The 18,128-nt window shown below is 54.9% G+C and overlaps 1 protein-coding gene across 3 annotated transcripts in view; it reads left to right on the forward strand.

Moving 5' to 3' along the window:
* Positions 1 to 17,878, forward strand: part of mtss1 (MTSS I-BAR domain containing 1) — a 47,248-nt gene extending 29,370 nt beyond the window's left edge. The window contains exons 6-15 of one of the 3 annotated variants that reach the window (XM_088937783.1): positions 53 to 127; positions 11,387 to 11,544; positions 12,064 to 12,171; positions 12,501 to 12,598; positions 13,221 to 13,338; positions 14,092 to 14,226; positions 14,586 to 14,723; positions 15,196 to 15,349; positions 15,957 to 15,983; positions 16,689 to 17,704. In XM_088937783.1, the coding sequence (XP_088793909.1) occupies positions 53 to 127; positions 11,387 to 11,544; positions 12,064 to 12,171; positions 12,501 to 12,598; positions 13,221 to 13,338; positions 14,092 to 14,226; positions 14,586 to 14,723; positions 15,196 to 15,349; positions 15,957 to 15,983; positions 16,689 to 17,485 (1,808 nt within the window). In that variant the 3' untranslated portion in view covers positions 17,486 to 17,704. Of the gene's footprint in view, positions 1 to 52; positions 128 to 11,386; positions 11,545 to 12,063; positions 12,172 to 12,500; positions 12,599 to 13,220; positions 13,339 to 14,091; positions 14,227 to 14,585; positions 14,724 to 15,195; positions 15,350 to 15,956; positions 15,984 to 16,688 lie in introns of all 3 variants that reach the window. The other 2 variants (XM_088937781.1, XM_088937782.1) reach the window with 2 other exon arrangements.
* The last annotated feature ends 250 nt before the right edge of the window (positions 17,879 to 18,128 follow it).

An 18,128-nucleotide genomic window follows, 5' to 3' on the forward strand; every position in this document is an offset into this window, starting at 1 on the left:
GTTCGAGCCCCGTTTCATCTTCTGACGCCTGTTCTGCTTGGCTCTTCCCTAGAATATAAGAAGGCTCGTGCAGACATCAAAAAGAAGTCTTCGGACACAATCAAGCTGCAGAAGAAAGTCAAGAAAGGTAGGACTGTCCCAGCGGCCCCGCCCAGCCCCCTGCTGACTGCCTCTCTCCTGTCAGACACCGCCGCGCCCTCGGCAAACAGAGCCGCACAGAGCCCTGGGAAACGGGCCTTGATAAAAAGCTGAATGCATGGTCATGTTACGGTGTTTCCATTAAGAACAAGGGGACAAAAGTTCTCTTGAAGGGTGTGGGCACCATTGACCAGGACTGTCCTGGCTTTCAGCCCCAGCGCTGCCATGGAGACGGATTGCAATGCGTGTTCTCGGTTGCAACACTGCTCTCATCGCGAGTGGAGCCCTGGTGCTTTATGTCTCATCGTGTTCTCTTTTCTCTGCGCTGTGTCCATTTCACGAAAGACCTGCAGCTCCTTGCAAAAGCCCTGGAGCTAAGTTTCCCCTTTGTTTTTCCTTTCAGTGCTGCGTCCTCGGGTGCTGTTGATGTTTTGCGCAACCAGCCCCTGGTTTTTAAGAAGTAAATGATTAACAATTAGAAGCCCAGTCATTTCCTCTCAAGCCTGCTGCCCCATTTAAAGATCGTTTCCTTTCCTCGTGAGAAGGTGCCCCCCAGCTGCGCGTGGCTCCTGCGTGCCTCTGCCGAACACTCTGGTGTCAGAGGGCAGCGCGTGCAGGCTGGCGTGCAGTCGCAGGGTGAGCGCTCCAGCGGTTGAGGTAATGAGCTTGCTGGCAGGAGGTCCTCGTCCTGCAGCGTCGCTCCAGGGTGAGCTCCTCTGTGCTTGATGCCCAGCCGCGCTCCCGTCGTGAGGGGTTGGCAGCCGGGGGGCTCTCTCGCAGACGCTTGCCCAGGGCTGCCCGCGTGTGCGCAGCTTCCTGCTCGCCCCGAGGACAGAGGGGAGCGAGCTGGGGCCGGCCTCGGTCCCACCCTGCAGAGGGACGGGGTCTGAGCGCCGGGCTCGCTCCGCACTGCAGAATAGCTCTTCCGTCCTGCGCGGGTCTGTCATTACGTCTCTTAAAACCACTTCAGAAGGGGGCCGGGGAGCGCCAGGAAAAAAATCCTTCTTTGCGCCAGCTTTCCGTCCGCGCGAACACAAGGCCTCTTCACTCGTCCCGTTCCCGTGTGGAGTCTCGCCGGGGGCAACAGCTGGAGTAATGTGTGCAGTGTTTAATGAGCTCCAGTGTGCTTGTTCTAGAACTGTGCGGGGCACAGGCTTATTTTTAGCCTGGGATCTTTGTAGATTGACTCGATTCCTGCTCCCCTGTGTTTGCATTGCGCTGGTGAATAGAAAGCGCTGGAACACAATGTCACTATTTGCAGAGCATGGCGTTGGCGAATGTAATTATGTAAGCAGAGCTTTACAGCTCGTCGTTGTGGGAAAATAATTTTCAGGTGGTCTGAGCATGTGACAAAATAAGACGCGTAACTTTTCCTGAGAAGCCTCTTGCTGTCGGAAGGTTGGATCCAGAAAGAAACAATTGGCTTTTCTGTGAGGGATCGTCTCTCTGTCCTTGTTGCTGTGAATGCTTGGATCAATATGACGGAGCCGGGGGGTGGAGGGCAGTCATTGTCCTGGCTGTGGCGATGAAGGCCCAGGCAGGAGGATCGATGAGAGAAGTGCAGGCTGGGAAGAGACTTGTCAACAGGCTGGCGCCACTGACGCCTGATTCAGCGCGGCTTTCCAAACCGAGACTTCCAGTTTAGCAAACAGGCCTGTTGCAGACACTGGACACCTGACTGAGAGAGGATGTGTGTGCAAAATGGCACAAAAGCGCCATGTCTTCTACTTTGATTTTTGTGCAGCTCGCAGAGCCTGACATAGCCGATCGCGTGGAAGAGCTGATAGTTACAGCTCTGGACATGGACATATTGCAGACAGTTGTGCTGTGTTTTGTGAAGAACATTTGCCATCAGGGCTGTGAAGTAGGATGATTCTGGAGTAGCAGTTTAACTGTGCATAGCCTTTTCCAGGGTCTGGCCAGGCTGGAGAAGGGAGGACTTTAATTTCTACGGAGTTTCACCTCTGCCATTGTTGACTGAGAACAGGCATGTCTTTGTCTTTGGTGAAAACCTAGAGAAAACGAGGAGGGGCCCGGGAGGTGTCCTTCCCTGTTGAGAAATGGAAACCGTTGAGCCAGCCCTGGGGATCGTGAGGGGTGACTGCTGGGAAGGCCTCTGTGGGTCCGCCCTGGGGGGGAGAACCAGTACAGCAGTGGGACTTGTACTGGCCTCATTCAGATTCAGAGAGCTGTATTGGCATGACTGATGAGTTAGTGTTGCCAAAGCAGATACAATTAACACAGCATGTACAGTACAAACATATCACTGGGCGTTTACATGCATCACGTAAAACATTAATGTGGGGCAGGCTCACTCTGTCTTCCTCATGCTGTGTGACAGGACATCGCACACTGAGCTGCCAGCTAAACTGAGTCTCCTCCCCCCACTCCCCGCTGTGCTGCAGGGAGAGTGCCCGGTCCGCAGGAACACACACGGGTTTGTGCACAGTGCTCAGCTCCGTTCGCCAAGGAGAGACCTGCTGACAGACTGACTGCCAGGCTCTCGTGTCGCAGGACCGGGCTACTCCGGTCGCCTTCTCCACAAACCTCTCCACAGGCCGAGAAGAGCTCCGACAAGCAAGTTTGCTAGATTGTTAAAAAGGTCACCTCGATGAAGAGGTTGACTATAATCATAAAACCATTTACCCACCTTTTCTGTCAAGGCACTTGAACGTACATCTGAAAGTATCGATGGACCTTAAAGAGCTGGAACAATACCTGGAACTTTTTACCCCTTTATGTGTGAGATTAAAAAAAAAATACTTCAGAAGGGTTTTCCTGGGTGGGCCTCTTTATTTCTTAATGCTCTCAGAAAGGCGGTAAGGTTTGGGTTTCACTGAACAGAGCTGCCATTGAGCATGTGGCCAGACTCTGCACACTGCGCACAGTCACTGTGTTCACCTTCCCCAACAATAATACATGTGTTGTCATGAATGAAAGGCCAGGTTGTCATCGGTAATAATGCACCACTTTGATATCCACAAGTCCGAATGGCCACAAAGCTTCTCAGTCGCGGTATCCCGCAGAGTGGGAGGAGTTTTTTTTCCAGTGTGCTAAATGTGGCCCATAAGAATGCAGTCATGGGGATGTGCATCTGCGCGGTGGCTGATGCAGCTTGTGAAGGCGTGCGCTGGGCTGAGCTGGAGGTGGGCGTATTTTGACAGCTCATTAGGAGAGTGAAGGGGACACCTGTGTCCAGAAGTGCGGGCTTGACGGAGCCTGCAGGACAAGCGAGAGGTGCACTGCTCAGGGCTCGCTCCCTGGAGTGCCCATGTAAGAACAGGGGGAGCTGGGTGGAGCCAGTGGGGGCTGTGCCATTCTGAACCGAGCTTCCTGATGCCACCGCTACCACTGGTCGGGTTGTGTGGGCCCGGGTTACCGATTAATCACGATTTGAGTGCGGGAGAGTTTCTGTGTCGTCAGGGAATTCCAGTGTGCAGTGGAGCGAGTACCGCTATTTGAATAAAAAATGTTGTGCACGCAGTTGAGGTCCAGCATAGCAAATCTGAAAGCATGGAACAATCCCTTAACTTCATTTCTTTCTCGCCAAGCGCATCGGTTTCTTTTCGTTTGATCAGGGATGTCCGGTCTCGTGTGGTTCCAGTGAGCTAACCGATCAATGGAATGACGCGCTGGGCGAGGGGGTCTCTGAAAGTGCTGGAGGTGGGGTTGGAGAGCCTGCCGATGGCATCCAAAGACCCGGTCGCCAGCGTGGTACCCACTGTAATGGCATGGGCTGTCCAGAGTGCCAGCGAGGAGAGCAGTAATGAGGTCATCATTAATATTTTAATTAAAAGGCTCGGAAAAGTGGAAGGAGTAGCGTGTTTGCTGTACGGATCGTGGGCTTTAAATTATTCAAATTCTGTGCGTGCAGTGCTGTGCTGATGAAGTTGTGTCTCTTGATCGCAGGAGGAACCCAGGGAGCTGTGTCTTTCAGCAGTTGAAAGTAGGTCAGCGTGGCTCGTGCTGGGCTGGCTGGGGTTGGGGAGTAAGGCAGGGTGCCGGGACAGCCACAGGTCTGGCTCCACTGAATGTGACCAATACAGGCATCGTGCCCCACCAGGTGAATTGAAGCCCCCGGTTCCAGTCCTTGAGACCCATGGCTATCGTCTGGTTTTGAGTGTGTGCTGCTGTGCTCCCCCGTGGCGACGCTGGCTCAGTCAGCCCCAGGTCGATGTGCAGGCAGACCTGCCCCGGGTAGCGTGTTGGGGGAGTCCGCGGGTGTTGGCGCTGGGCGTGTCGGAGTCTCCTCGTGTGCAGTAAGCTGGGCACACTGGCTGTACTGTTACCTGCTCAGAAAGGACTGTTTGTGCCTGAACAGGCTGGCCTGTGTGTCTGCTCTGGCTGGGGGGGAGCAGGGGGTTTGTGCCAGAGGGGACTCCTCCCTAACCGCTTCCCTCGGATTTGGAAAGCCTGGCCTCAGCTCTCTGCGCAAGGTCTGCAGGGTGTGATACTGGGGAGGTGATGGCTCCCTGTGCTTTTACTGAATGCGTGTGATTCAGTTAGGCTGGCTCGCTTTATAAACGTCCCCTCAATTAACAATCTTCCAAGCTAATTGCCTCCTGTTGTATATGTGTGTTGCTCTGCCCCGGCCTGACAGCCCGTGTGTACAGGTCTTGTGATTCTTCTTGGCGCCTGTGCGTCAGCGGCTCGCTCTCCTCCGCTGGGCGTACAAAGGAGCCGTTTGATGTTGTTCAAATTTAAGCTGCGCCCTTCTCTCACTAAAACAACACAGAGAGAGAGAGGCTGGCGGCCTCGGCGGTGTGGGACCTGTTGCAGAAGGCGTGCGTTTGGAATAACGGTCGGGCGGAAGGAATTGCCGGAGCTGTTTGTTTGGCTGTTCCTGTTGTGGGTGCTGCCGGTGGCCCCGTCTGGCTTTCAAGCTGCAGAGCGACGCGGCGGCCCTGGTGTGCGAGGCCTCAGAGCCAGGGCGAGGAGGGGTTTGGGACCGTACACACCGGCTGGAAGGCACGGGGCTTCTTTCGGGCACAGATTAAAAAGCCCCGGTCTTCTGCCTCGGCCTGGGAGTTTCCATCAGGGGCCTACCAGCCCTCGCTGCCCTCGGAGCCAGTTTCCGCACTTTTCCGTGTCTGGAAGGTGGAACAGTTTTTCCATATGGCCTGTTTTTTTTGGGCCTCAGTCCAAAGCGTGGATAACTTGCAGGTGATCTCTTCCTGTGTTTGTTTTTCTTCCTCCCCTGCTCTTTCTGGGGTTGGACAGCGCAGCAGCTCCTGTTGGAGGGAATCTGACGGCACCTCGTTAGAAATCTGAGCTGCTCTCCCCTCCAAATGCACGAAGCTGCGACCTCCTGGCCTCAGGAGGCTCTGAGAAAGGTCAGGGGTCAGGCATCTGGGGGATTTGCAGGTTTGGTGCTTACATAAGCATTTACAACTCTCAGCTGCTGACAAGCCAGGGTCTGTGATAACCTTTAGCCCTGTATCTGCAGAGTTTTTCCAATAGGTTAAAGGAAGTGTGCAAGTGATTCTTTGTGTGCTTGATGTCAAAATGTACATTTCCACAAAAGGGAAACCTGGTAGTTAAATTCCGGCTCTGTTTCAGTGAAATCTCAAATGAAGATGTTCAAACACAAAAGGCTGTAAATTGTATCCTGTTTCCATGGGGCAAAATATACCAGCTGAGCTGATTTAATTGCCACTTATGTATAGAGAGGCAAACCAGTGTGGCAGCCGCCAAGAACTGACGGCATGTCTGCTGGGAGATTAGGATGGTGCAGGTACAAGACGAGCTGTGGTACAGCATTGGACTGTAATTGAAGGCAGGGAAGCTCTGCAGATAGCATGGTACAGACAGCTGTTTAAAAATAAAAATGGATGACTAAGGTCTGCTGAGGCATTTTTTCAGCTGAGCCAAATTGCTGGGTGCCTGAGGAAGGAATGCACAGGCGATGCTGACCTCGAGAGAGGGCAGGGACTGGAAGCCCAGGCACGCGGAGAAGCCCCTCAGAATGTGTGGGGTGGCGATCTGCTTCGCGCCTGGAATTCCCCAGCGCCATGTGTTTGAAATTCCCTCTGCTGCGGGGACAGATGCTGCGAGGGACCCGGCCTTCGCTGGGGGGGGCAGTGGGCGAGCTCCACACCCAGGGCGCACTGAGGCCGGAAGAGCCCCGCACATGTGTTTCGGACATTTGGCACGCAGCACACGCCCCGGGCTTCACGCGCATGTCAGCTGCCGTTCGGGCTGCCTCGCCTGCCCTGCCCACCCCGGGAGGGTTCCCGAGCGCTGCTCAGACACGTGCAGGCCGTCGCCGGTGCGGTGGAAAGTTAGTGCGGCCCAAGTGCTCTCCAGACAGAGAGACGGGCGAGACTCGCCGGGGGATCTGCAGCAGAAGCAGGATTTCCTCCTGCTGTGAAAGCGTTCACGGTGGTGAAGGCGTCTCCAGTCCTGACTGAGCAGCCTCTTGCAGCTTTTAACCCTGCACGCCGAGTCCCCGATCCCTCTAGGTGACCAGTGTCTTACAGTGTGGCCAAGATCGGGCTCCCAGCAGTTTTGTGTCGGTTTCTTACTGGGCAGCACGCCCCCAGCTGTGGTTTCTGCTAGAAATAGGCTGAAATAGACAACACCTCCCCCTCGTCCCCACAGGCACCAGTGAACGGCCTGCAGATCCGAGTGTCCTCCCTTCCCTCTACCTCCCATCAGGGTTCGGGGGATTCAGCTTCCCCAAGGAACTTTCAGGAGAAAGCAGGATAAGAGTACGGAAGAGAGTGGCTTGTTCTGACAGATCTGTGTTGGATTGGGAAGGAGGGGGGAGGTGAGGAAATTTTGGATTGTTTGAAATCTTTTTTTGTCTTGAACAGGAGAAATGCCACGTGATCCAGCAGTGAGCGCTCTGACTGGGTCGCCCCCTCTGGGGCTCCTCCCCTGGGCTCAGCCAAGAATGAGATTTCTGCAGTGGCTGCCGTTGTCTTGGCAGGTCTGAAGATTAGCAGTGTTGGGCTTAAACACAAAGCGCATTCCTTTGGGTGGAACAGATCGTTTTCCAAAAGGATGTGCTGTATGTGCGATTGCCCCTCCTGGCTCTGAGCGCTGTTTTGTGATCAGGTCTCCAGGAGCAGACCGACCTTGTCTGCCAATTTAGGGAGACCGACTGGTGCTCCCTTCAGTACTGCAATCCCCCAGAAAGCAGCCAAGGGATGAAAGCCATCGGAACTCGCAGGCTGTGGCTGTCCTCCGTTCAGGTTCGGATGGGGACTGCTTCGCTGGCACGGCCGGTGATGACTGTGTTGCCAAGGCAATGGCGACATGCAAGACGTTTATCGACAGTATCGTTGTTATCCGAGCGGCTCAGTCTCTCTCCCTCAGGCTGTGGAAGGTGATCGGGCACTGAGCTGCAGCTCTTCTGATTCTGGCAGGTGTGGCTTTCAATTTCCGTCAACTCGGAGAGCTGGAAAGGCAGCTGTGGCCCTACTCCTGAGGCAAATGAGCTATTTTTCATGAATGGAAATGACTCTATGATACCATCTTGCACAGGCTTAACACAGTGTGAAGAGCAAAGACAACCGGATGTGGTCGGTATTCTTTTACTTGCTCCTGTCTGTATCCCTGCAGGAGTTACATGGGAATTGATTTGAACTTCAACGAGTTTTATTGGCATGACCGATGAATTACAGTGTAACCAAAAGCATATACGATTAACACAACATCTACAGTCCATATTATTGGACAGTTGCATACTTCACATAAAACATTATAGGGAGACAGGCTCACTGTCTGTTCCTCAGGCTGTGACTGGAGATCTCACACTGGGCTGCAGCTCTATAGAGTTTCCTCCCCCAGTAGGTTTGGAAGTTGTTCTGATACTGACAGCTGTGGGAATTTGGGGATTAAATTTATTTTAGAGCGGAGTTTTCACCTAACCCTATTTTTCCACAGTGCAGTGGAAAGTGCATCTCTGCCTCTGGCAGTGGGAGCACAACTTGTCCTCTTTGGACAGCCAGGTCTGTCTGTGTTGCTCAGGCTCTATGGCTAGGCTGTGCTCGCTGAGCCTGTACTTTGCTAGGGTCTGTTTCTCTTCGCTGTCTTTACCCTGGTTACCTACTAAGCTAGTGTGTATTGTCTTCTTAGGCTCCTTTAATGTTCAAGTTTGTGTTGTGCGTATGTCTCAGTGGTTGAGGGCAGTGTTGTTTGGCTTGTGCTGTGTTTTGGCTGACTTTGACTCTTGTTGTTTCAGCTGTGCTATCCCAAGACGGGCTGGTGTCATTGAGCCTTAGGAGCAGCTACCTGAGGGGGCTCTCCTCTGGACTTAGTTCTTGGCTAAGCAGGGCCTGTGGTGTAGGAATTCTGGTTTTTCATGTGTGACCAATATTTTATTGCTCACTTGTGTGTATCGATATAGGGAATCGAGTTCCCCAGCATCTGTCGGGGGGGCTGGCCATGTCCTAGCAGGGCAGGTGCAGTTGTCTGGAAACCCAGGCTGTGTTGACTTGTTGTTGGAGAGCTTGAAACCTCACTGTCCTCACTGTCCTGTATTGGTGTGGCGCTGGTCTGTACTGGGCTTTCGGCCACACTGGGAGAGCGAGTCCCAGGACTGCAGGGGGCTCCCAGTGTGATAGTGGTTAATACCGCAGATGACAGGATGCAGCTGTGTTACTGCACGTGTGCCGAGCAGACAGGCAGGCCTTATGAGGCAGGTTTATGACTCAAAAGATCTCGTGTTATTCTCGCGTAACAGCCCAGTAATTCGAGAGGCGCTTGTCAGCCAGTACTCACTTGTCCCTGCAGCTCTCGGCCGACAGAGCAGCGTGGCGCGGCCTGTCACCGCAGTCGGGACCGAAGCCTGGGAGATACTTTACAGCCAGTTTTTCCGTTTCATCCCGCAAGCCAGCGCCAGTGAAATTTGGGAATAGGGACGCGTCTGGCAGTTTCCATTCCCTAAGTGCGGGAACGTCTCCGTGGCTTCCCTGCGTGCTGGCGCTGTGACTCATCGCGTGCTCACTGCCCTGCTTGGAGTCTCGCAGCCAAGCGGGAAGAGACTCCGAGCGGCCGCGGCGCTAATCCCGCTGTCCCAGTGAAAGTGCCGTTGGTTTTCCAGGGCAGCTGATAGTGTTTCGTCACGTCAGTCCTCCTCTGGTGTTAGAAAAAGAAAATTAAATTCTTTGAGACTGATATAGTCGAAGGAAAAACTCTGCAGGAAAGAAAGTAAGGAAATTATTACCGATGTTTTTTTTTAATCTGCATCTGTCTGAGGTTGTGGAAATACTGCCAGGCAGTTAAAATTTTTGGTTCTATGTGAGTTCTAGTCCTTCTTCCATCTGTAAAAATTGAGAAAAATAACCCCTGAAATCTGACCTAATTTGAAATGCTGTTAGATGTAGACTGAGGCGTTTTTTTTCTATTTAAAACACTTTTTTTAAAAAAAGGAAAAGCTGATCCCAGATGGGTCAGGGATCTGGTCTTGTGATGGCGCCTCCCTTTGCCATCCAGAAGTCTTGAGCTCCATTCAGAGTCTCTGACCTGACCTCTGACCCGGAGACACACAGGGCTAACAGGCAGCTCCTGTGAGAAGGCATCTCGCTGAGGGAAATCAGACATCTCTTCTAGCATCAGCGTCCTTTCTGCTTCTCCCTCATGCGTCATTCAAGTACAGTCCGCCAGCGTCTCTGATCAGTCGCCCTTCTGCATTTTCTGCGGGGGTGGGGGGTGCTGCGGGGGTCTGGGGCAGTTGGGAGTGCTGTGGGGGTGTAGGGGAGTGTGGGGGGCGCTGTGGAGCAGGCGAGCTGCAGGGTAGGGGGGTGTAGGGGGTGTGGGTATCGGGAGACTGCGAGCTGGCCTGGAAAAATCTCAGCTTGTTTTTTCCAAGCAGGACCATCATGTGATGTGTAAATCTCTTCACATGGCTTAACTTGGCTCCCTGTCTTATTCCTTTTTTTCCCTGTAAACAAACCCCCTCAAATCTGATTAGACCTCCATTTCTCCTGCTTTACCTAATAGGCACTGTAATGTCTCTCATTGTGTGCCCTCGGCTCACACTTGGGCCATGAAGCCCTGGGAACTGACGCGGTTCTTGCTGGGAATCGGATTAGAGTCGTCCGAGAGGCTTTCCTGCCTCTTTCTGTTGCGCAGGGTCAGGGGGCGGCTCGTGGGGCTTCGTGTCCGACACAGAGCAGCTGACCCGACAGAAACAAAAGATGCTGAAGGTTTCTTAGGTTTCCTCCAGCTCCTGCACAGCACTTCTGCGCGCATGTCAGCGTGATGAATGGCTTCATAAGCACGAGGCCTTGCAGAGCCTGGTCTCTGAAGAGCAGGGCGAGTGTGCTCGTGCTGTTTGTCAGTGTGTTGCCGCATGGGATCGGGATAGTCTGCGGATTCCCGCATTGGGATAACGCAAACCCTCCTGCTGCGCTCCAGTGCCAGTCTCAAACATCCCACCCTGGTCCTGGGCCACTGGCGTCTCTGCAGGATTTCAGGACACCTCAGTTATCTCGATCACCCGACCTTTGCCTGAACAAGTCTCTCCATGAGGAGTGGCTGGTATTGGCTGCACCCAGCTGTAGAGAGACCCAGAAGACCAGCGGGCCCGTCGGGCACACTCTTTCAGGATGGGATAACAGTGCAGGTGAAAATGAGAGACTTGTAGCGGACTGGTCTTGGAGCAGCGGCCCCTGTGCCTCCAGTGTCTCCTGTACGTACAGACGCACAGGAGTCCTGTGGCGCTGACCCAGGGGCTCTTTTAGAACCCCCTGGGGCAGCCCTGACCGCTGTACAGTCCCCCCCATCCCCTTGTCCTGTAGATGGACACAGGACCAGCCCTTGTGTCGAGGCTCAGGACGTGTTGCCTGCCTGCTGCTTCACAGCTGGTCAGAGAAGTTCCTGTAGTCAGGCATGTGCTGTTGTAGAAAGGAACAGAGCGGTGATTAAAAAAACACTCTCTCAGTCCTGTAAGTAGAAATAGCCAGCTTTGAAATTCCTCGGAAATGGGCTACTCAGACATTGATGTGTCTTCTCTGCAAGAGCCACAGTCTGTTCAGCAGCTGCAGTCGGATGCAACCGCGCTGCCGCCTTGTGGCCAGACTGCGTAGTGCCACATTATGGTGCACTCTTTTTTCTTCCGAAAATGTTTTTATTCTGGTGCTACTGGAAATCAGAAAGAACACAAACCTTCTGTATTTTCCAGTCATGTTTTTATTAATCCTTTCAAAAGCGTATCGGTACCAGTTCTGCAGCATAAGCTTGCAGAAAGTCTTCACGGCGCCTCCTGCCCTTCTCACTGGCTGCGTTTGTCCGCCCACAGGGAAGGACAATGCCCGCCTTCAGCTGGACAGCGCGCTGCAGGACGTCAACGAGAAGTACGTGGTGCTGGAGGAGACGGAGAAGAGGGCGGTCTGCCGGGCCCTGATCGAGGAGAGGGGCCGGTTCTGCTCCTTCGTCTCCATGTTGAAGCCCGTCCTGGTGAGCCCAGTACCATGTCAGGGGGGTGTCAGTCGTAGTGTTGCATCCTGCCAGGCTCCCTTGCTCTCCGTCGTGGATCTGACCGTCACTGGAGTCAATGGCTGGTGGTTTAGAGGTCAGAGCTGAAGAATAGGAATAATGTTGGCTGAAATAAACATGGATCTCAACCACACACTGGCACACATTCCACCAGGTTGGGCTGGCTTAAGTCATTGACAGTTGAAGGGCTTTGAAAAGCATTAACTGTTCCTTCCAGGATAGATGTTGGTTCAGTTGAGTGATCAGGAGCTCAGGTCCTAATGAAATCCTGAAGGTGTTGCAGTTGTGCACCAGCAATCAGAACCTGTCAGATCCAGTATCCTGTAGAAGCCCAAGAGACCCAGTGGAGGGGCACTGCCCAGGCAGAGAGAACATCACACACCCCTCAGCTCAGGATTGGCCTGACTGCATGGCCACTACATATGGCTTGTAGTGACCCAGCTCAGCCTCTGACACCACCTCCCCCCCCCCCCCCGCCAGGATGAAGAGATTGGGATGCTGGGAGAGGTAACCCACCTGCAGACCATCCTAGAGGACCTCAGCACCCTGACCGCTGACCCCAACAAGCTGCCCCCCGCCAGCGAACAGGTGAGCCGCCCCCGGCTTCCCGCAGTCCTGCGAGGAGCTTCAGAGCAGCTTGTGGAAGGAAACCGTGAAGGTTGGGTTATTCGGAAGAAGAATAAAGACGTGTCAAAAGCCTGGTCTTGGGAGGGGGCCCTGCAGGTTTGGGCGGAGCTGGTTGCAGAACTGCAGGAACTGCAGAGCCTTTTGACCACTTCCAGGTGCCCGATCGGCTGGCAGCCGCAGTGGTGGGCAGTGCCTTCCCCTTGGTGCAGCTCCCATGTGGGAGGTGGTGGCTTGAGGCTATGTGCTGCGCTGGGCACCTCTCTGACCTTCTCTCTCTCTCTCGTTCACAGGTGATCCTGGACCTGAAGGGCTCAGACTACAGCTACGCCTACCAGACGCCCCCAGCCTCCCCCAGCAACACGCTGTCCCGCAAGAGCAGTATCAGCAGGTAAACCCGTCAGCGCGTACATGTGTGTGTGCGACACAGGACTTGCTCCCCGAAACAGATTGGATCCATCCAGTCATTTCCTGATTGCAGCCAAGGTGTCAGCTTCTGCCACAAGACATGGGAAGTTTATTCAAGACTCCCAATACCAACCACGGCCTCCTAATAATCCCCAGTTCAGAACTGGCTTCATCACTCTGTTCTCCTCCCCAGTGATATAGCTGGTGTGTGGTGAACACTAAGGCTGCCGTTGCGTTATCCAGGTGGTACCATTGGTGGCAGTGGTGGGATTCCCCATTCCATGTAAAGCGCTTTGAGTGGAGTGTCCAGAAAAGCGCATTATAAGTGTAAAGAATCATTATTAGTACTATTGGTGTAAGTGTTTTGTAAGTAATTTGAAATCTGCAACTTGTCGAAAGCTGCCTGAAACGGTTTAAAAACAAGATCAGCTTTAATTAGAAATACAACTAAGGGGTCTGTTAACTAACTGGGAGGTGATCTGCAGCCAGTGCTAGAAACTAGAGGACCCAGGATGGGGCAGCCCTGTGAGGTGGAGCTGCGGTCTCTCTCCTCAGTGCTGTGAACTGAACTCCTCTCTCTCCCGCCCTGTCTGCCACCCTTGCAGTAACTACCAGCCTGCCTCGGTGCGCCACGTCCCCTCCCTGGACTCCATCTCCAGCGCAGTGGATGGGATTCACCTGCGGCCGCCCTCCGGACTCCAGACCCCCGACGGGACCACGCAGGTACGCGCGTGTGGGACGAGTGGGGTGGGCCTGTGGGCTCTCCGGCCTCATGAGCAGGTGATCTCGGTGCACTGCGGTTGGCGTGAAGGTGACTTGAGTCTGTTACAGAGCAGCACCGTTGCCACGTCACCAGGCTGAGAGAGGGTTGGTTGAGCACTTCCACTGGAAATTCCAGTCTTGGGATCACACGGCAGCCCGAATGCCTTAGTCCAGTATTCCCAACCCCAACTCCAGGTTTAGCTGCATGTCCTCGGAAACCCAGTGCAACATCTGGGCTGCTGACATGCTTTCAGGGTCCCTGCCACTCCAATGGTAGCGCCCAGCAAAAGAGAGCAAGAGCAAACTGTCATCTCTATGAGCATCATGCAGGATCTGGTGCACAAGCTCTGGGCAGCAGTGTGACTGCAAGGTTAAGGGTTCAAATCCCAGCCATGACACTGCTGTTGTACCCTGGAGCAAGGCGTGTCGCAGGAATCGCTCCAGCAGATAGTCCAGCCTTATGTAAGTCGCTTTGGACAGTAGTGTCTGCCAGGTGAAATTAGTGTATTGGAAGAGCACTGGCCTGTCTGCCCCAGGTAAAGAGGTGTCAAGGGCGACTGGTATGTCACTTGGTGGATCTCAGTGTTTCCTTTTTCAGGACTTGAAAACGCGTCCGATTCTGAGAAGGAAGTGAAGTACGGTGTCATTTAAGATGAGCTAACGGCACTTTTTTAACTCACCCCCCAAACTCTGGGGCCCCCCTCTCCCAAACAGCGCTCCCCCAGCCCGCTGCGCGCCGAGGCCTGGGAGGGCAGCCGGTCCCTGAGTGAGGGAAACTCCCCCACCTCCGCCCGCTCGGTCCCGGGGCTCGGCTCGGCTCACCTCAGCCTGCGGATCAACAAGAGCACTGTGAGCCCCCTGTTGCATGGCACCCCCCTGCCTGCCTGCCTGTTTATGTCCGAGATACATTTCCCATCCCGTGTGCCTGTGGAACTCACCATCCCAGAATCCCCCTTCACCCCAAAGCTGTGCTTGGCCGGAGGGCGGCCCAGGAGCCCCACCTGTCCTGCTCCCCTGCTCTGGCCGGCGGTGTGGCCGCGTGCAGGCAGGGGCCTGTGGAGTGTTGTGTTGTCCTCTGTGCTGTGACCCTCCCTCCCCATCACCCCTCTCCGTGGAGCCCGGCAGGGCGAGGGGGCGGGGCGCAGGGGCCGGGCTCTCCTGCGGTCGTGTTTCCGGGTGACTGACGCTCCGCTCCGCTCTCTCCCCAGGAGCAGGTGGCCAACAGCCTGCAGCCGCGGCCCGGAGACGCCCCCCCCGGCGGCGCGAACGGCACGGCCACGGCCCCCCCTCCGCTCGCCTGCACGCAGCCCGGGGAGCGGGCCCGGGCCCTGTCCACCTCCGGCAAGGTACTGACCCGCCCGGGGAGTAAGAGGGGTGCAGTCATGTGCTTGTGTCAGCTGTCAGAGCGGTCCAGTGTCTTTTAGAGCCCGAGTCTCCGGAGAGACGGGTCGGACGGAGAGCGAAGACCCGCGGAGTATTAGTTACTGGCAGGGACGCCGAGGGCGTATTTATATATACAAATGCATAGGTCTTCCATTCTGATACCTTAAAATGAAGTTAAAGCTGCAAAATGTACGTACCTTCTCATTTGAAACTTTTCAAGTCACGGTTGGAGTTCGACTCTTTTTCTGGTTGTCTGATACTGGATATGAACACTAGATGGAAGCATTGCCTTCTTTTCAGAGCACAGCTCTAACACTCCAGCTCAAAGGCTGCACTGCCCTCTCCTGGCACCAGGGGGCAGTGTCTGCTCTCCCAGCTGCTGTTCCACTACCAGGAGGCTGAGGTGTTCACTCCGTGCTGCTGCCCTCTCCACAGCCCCAGACAGCCAGGGAGCAGCTGGCCCTGACCCTGAGTGGGGGCCTGAATTCGGAGGCCCCCCGTTCCAGCCGAGACTCGCTGCACTGCTCCAGCGGATACAGCACCCAGACCACCACCCCCTCGTGCTCTGAGGACACCATCCCTTCGCACGGTCAGTGCCCTGTGCGCTGTCTGTCGGTCTGAGCGTCTGGGCAGCTCTACACAGCCTGCCTGTGTCCGTGTCCCGCATGGTTAGCTCCTCTGCCTGTCTGTACATGTGGCCAATCTGTGGCCAGGTCACTGAGTCTGTCACTCTGCTGCCTGCCCCCCTCGCTGTCCCTCTTCACTGTCAGTCTCCCTGTCCTCCTCTCTGTCCTCCTCTCTGTCCCTCTTCGCTGTTGCTCTCTCTGCCCCCCTCGCTGTCCTCCTCTCTGTCCCTCTTCGCTGTCGCTCTCTCTGCCCCTCTCTCTGTTTGCCTCCCTGCCCCTTGCTGGATTCTCCCCTGTCTCTCTGTCTTCAGGGTGTCAGTGCTCTCTGCAGAAAGGACACAGGTTACCAACACTTTCCCAGAATTTAGAGTAAAGTTGCTGAATGTCAATAATGTTACAAACCAGGCTGCAGCAAACATCATAGCCTTGACAGTGTTGTGATTTTAATGTCCTTGGTTATTTTCAATAGAATAAACTCTGTTATCATTTAGCTATTTATTAATATGCTCTCTTCATGAGCACGTCTTAATTTCGGCAACAAGCTGAATTTAATTTTATATTCTTTTTCAGCTGTAAAGAAAGAACCACCTCTTTATGGTAGGTTTCTGTCTGTTCTAGAATTTCACTTTTGTTTTCTTTTCGCAATCACGGTGCCACACCTGTGGTATGATTTTTTTTCTGCTGTATGATGCCATTTCGTGGTTGTAACGAGGAGATGAGGGCCTCCCGCCAGAACACTGTGTCTCAGTTCTCAGTGCCGGGGTTTCGCAAGCTACCTGTCAGAACAAGACGGCCGCATGTGCCTGGGTGTTACTTAGCTGGGGGGGGTCCCATCACAGCGTCAGCTGCTCAGTCGCTGATAACTGGGTTTGTTTTCTGTGATCGAGCACAGTGGCCCAGTGCATGTTTGAAGAGGCTGGGATTGGTGTGAGCTGGGGAAACAGGCCATTTCCATTACTGAGTTTTTTTTTCTTCAACTTTCTGCCACAATTCCGTATGCATGCGTGTGTACACCTGGACATGCAGGTTCATGCACAGTTCATGTGTCAACATTTTCGTTCTGGACTCGCCAGTTGTTGTCCCCCCCCCGCCGTGTCTGGAAACAGGCCGAGCTCTCCGGCTCCGCGGGTCCAGAGGGCGGCCGTGCCACCTGGTCGCAGTAGCACGGCGGCACGGCCCAGGGCGGTTCTGCTGGAAGAATATTGCCTCTTGTCTGGGGAGTCCTAGATAGATCTGAGCCCCCACTGCCAGGCGCGCCAGCCGCAGGCCGTGACGCCCCCGTCTCCTGTCCCTGTGTTGCAGACTACGACTACATCTCCCTGCACGGCGGGGAGGAGGAGCACGACCAGCCCGACTTCGACAAGTCCTCCACCATCCCGCGCAACAGCGACATCAGCCTGAACTACCGCAAGATGTTCCAGGCCAAGCGGCCGGCGTCCACCGTCAGCCTGCTGGCCGACCCCGAGCCGCTGCTGCGCCCGCCGCACGTGGCCACCATCCGCCGCAAGCCCTCCAGCAAGCCCAGCTTCCGCCGCGGCACCATCAGCGGCGGGGTGCCCATCCCCATCAGCACCCCGCAAGTGCCCATGCGGGCGCCGGGCCCCTGCCCCCCGCGGGACGGCCTGGGCGCGGGGCGCAGCGGCAGCGAGGAGGCGGTGTGCGGGCCCGGGGGCTGGTCCGAGCTGGCGCACGCCAAGCACCCCCTCTGCTCCTCCACCCAGAGCCTGAGCGCCATCCCCTCCCCCTACTACTCCCTGGTGCCGGGGCCCCTGGGGCCGCCATGCCGCGGCAGCACGGAGCAGCTCTACCAGCTGAGCAAGCAGCAGCAGTTCGCCCTGCACCAGCAGCAGCAGAGACAGTACCAGCAGCAGAGCCTGCAGCCGCAGCAGCCGGGCCCCCACGGCCCCGCCGCCTGCCGGGACGCCCCGCTGCGCCCCCAGAGCGCCGAGAGCGCCGAGCCGCCGCCGCCACCGCCCCAGAGCCCGCCGCCCTCGGGGGGGGACATGCTGAGCATGATCCGGCGCGGCGTGAAGCTGCGGAGAACGCTGACCAACGACCGCTCTGCGCCCCTCATCCCCCCCGCCAGCCGCGTCAAGTGAGCGGGGCGCCCCTCCCGGCCGATTCCGGTTTTAGTTGCCCTTTTAGTTTTCCTTTCTGTTTTTTTTTTTTTGTTTTGGTTCCGTCTTTAGTATTGTTTGAAATTTGCCGAAGTGTCAAGGAGAGGCGCAGTGCCCTTGAACCGGGGATCTCCGACCGTAAGATTATATGTTTATATTATTATTATTATTGTTATTATTATTGCAAAAAAGAAAAAAAATGCCTTTGCTTCATAGCACATTGTCTTAATATTACCAATGAATTTTCGTTCTCAGAACAAAACAGAGAGAGACATTTGTATATAGTAGTTTAGTACTCCAGAAACGTGCTTTATTGTATTTTGTTTGCTAGTGCCTGTTTTATTAAATTGAATAGCACTGGCGTCTTGTTTAAAAGAGTTGATTGTCTATTTTTGTAAAACAGATGCAGCATTTTTATGCTTACCTCCCCAAACGTACAGGTTAATGTAACACGAAGCAAAAAAACCCTGTGCTGTCGGGCCAAGGGGCCAAGTCTCGGTGGGCACGGGCTGGCGCGGGCTGGCATCGCCGGTGCTGTCGCAGGCGGGGCGCGAATGAGCAGGGAGTTCGTGTGGATTGAAACCTGCAGGAGAGGCTCCTGTGCCACCGCGGACAGATCCGTTTC

Source organism: Atractosteus spatula, chromosome 19, assembly GCF_055471065.1.
Source record: "Atractosteus spatula isolate fAtrSpa1 chromosome 19, fAtrSpa1.hap1, whole genome shotgun sequence".
In the NCBI taxonomy this organism is placed as follows: Eukaryota; Metazoa; Chordata; class Actinopteri; order Semionotiformes; family Lepisosteidae; genus Atractosteus; species Atractosteus spatula.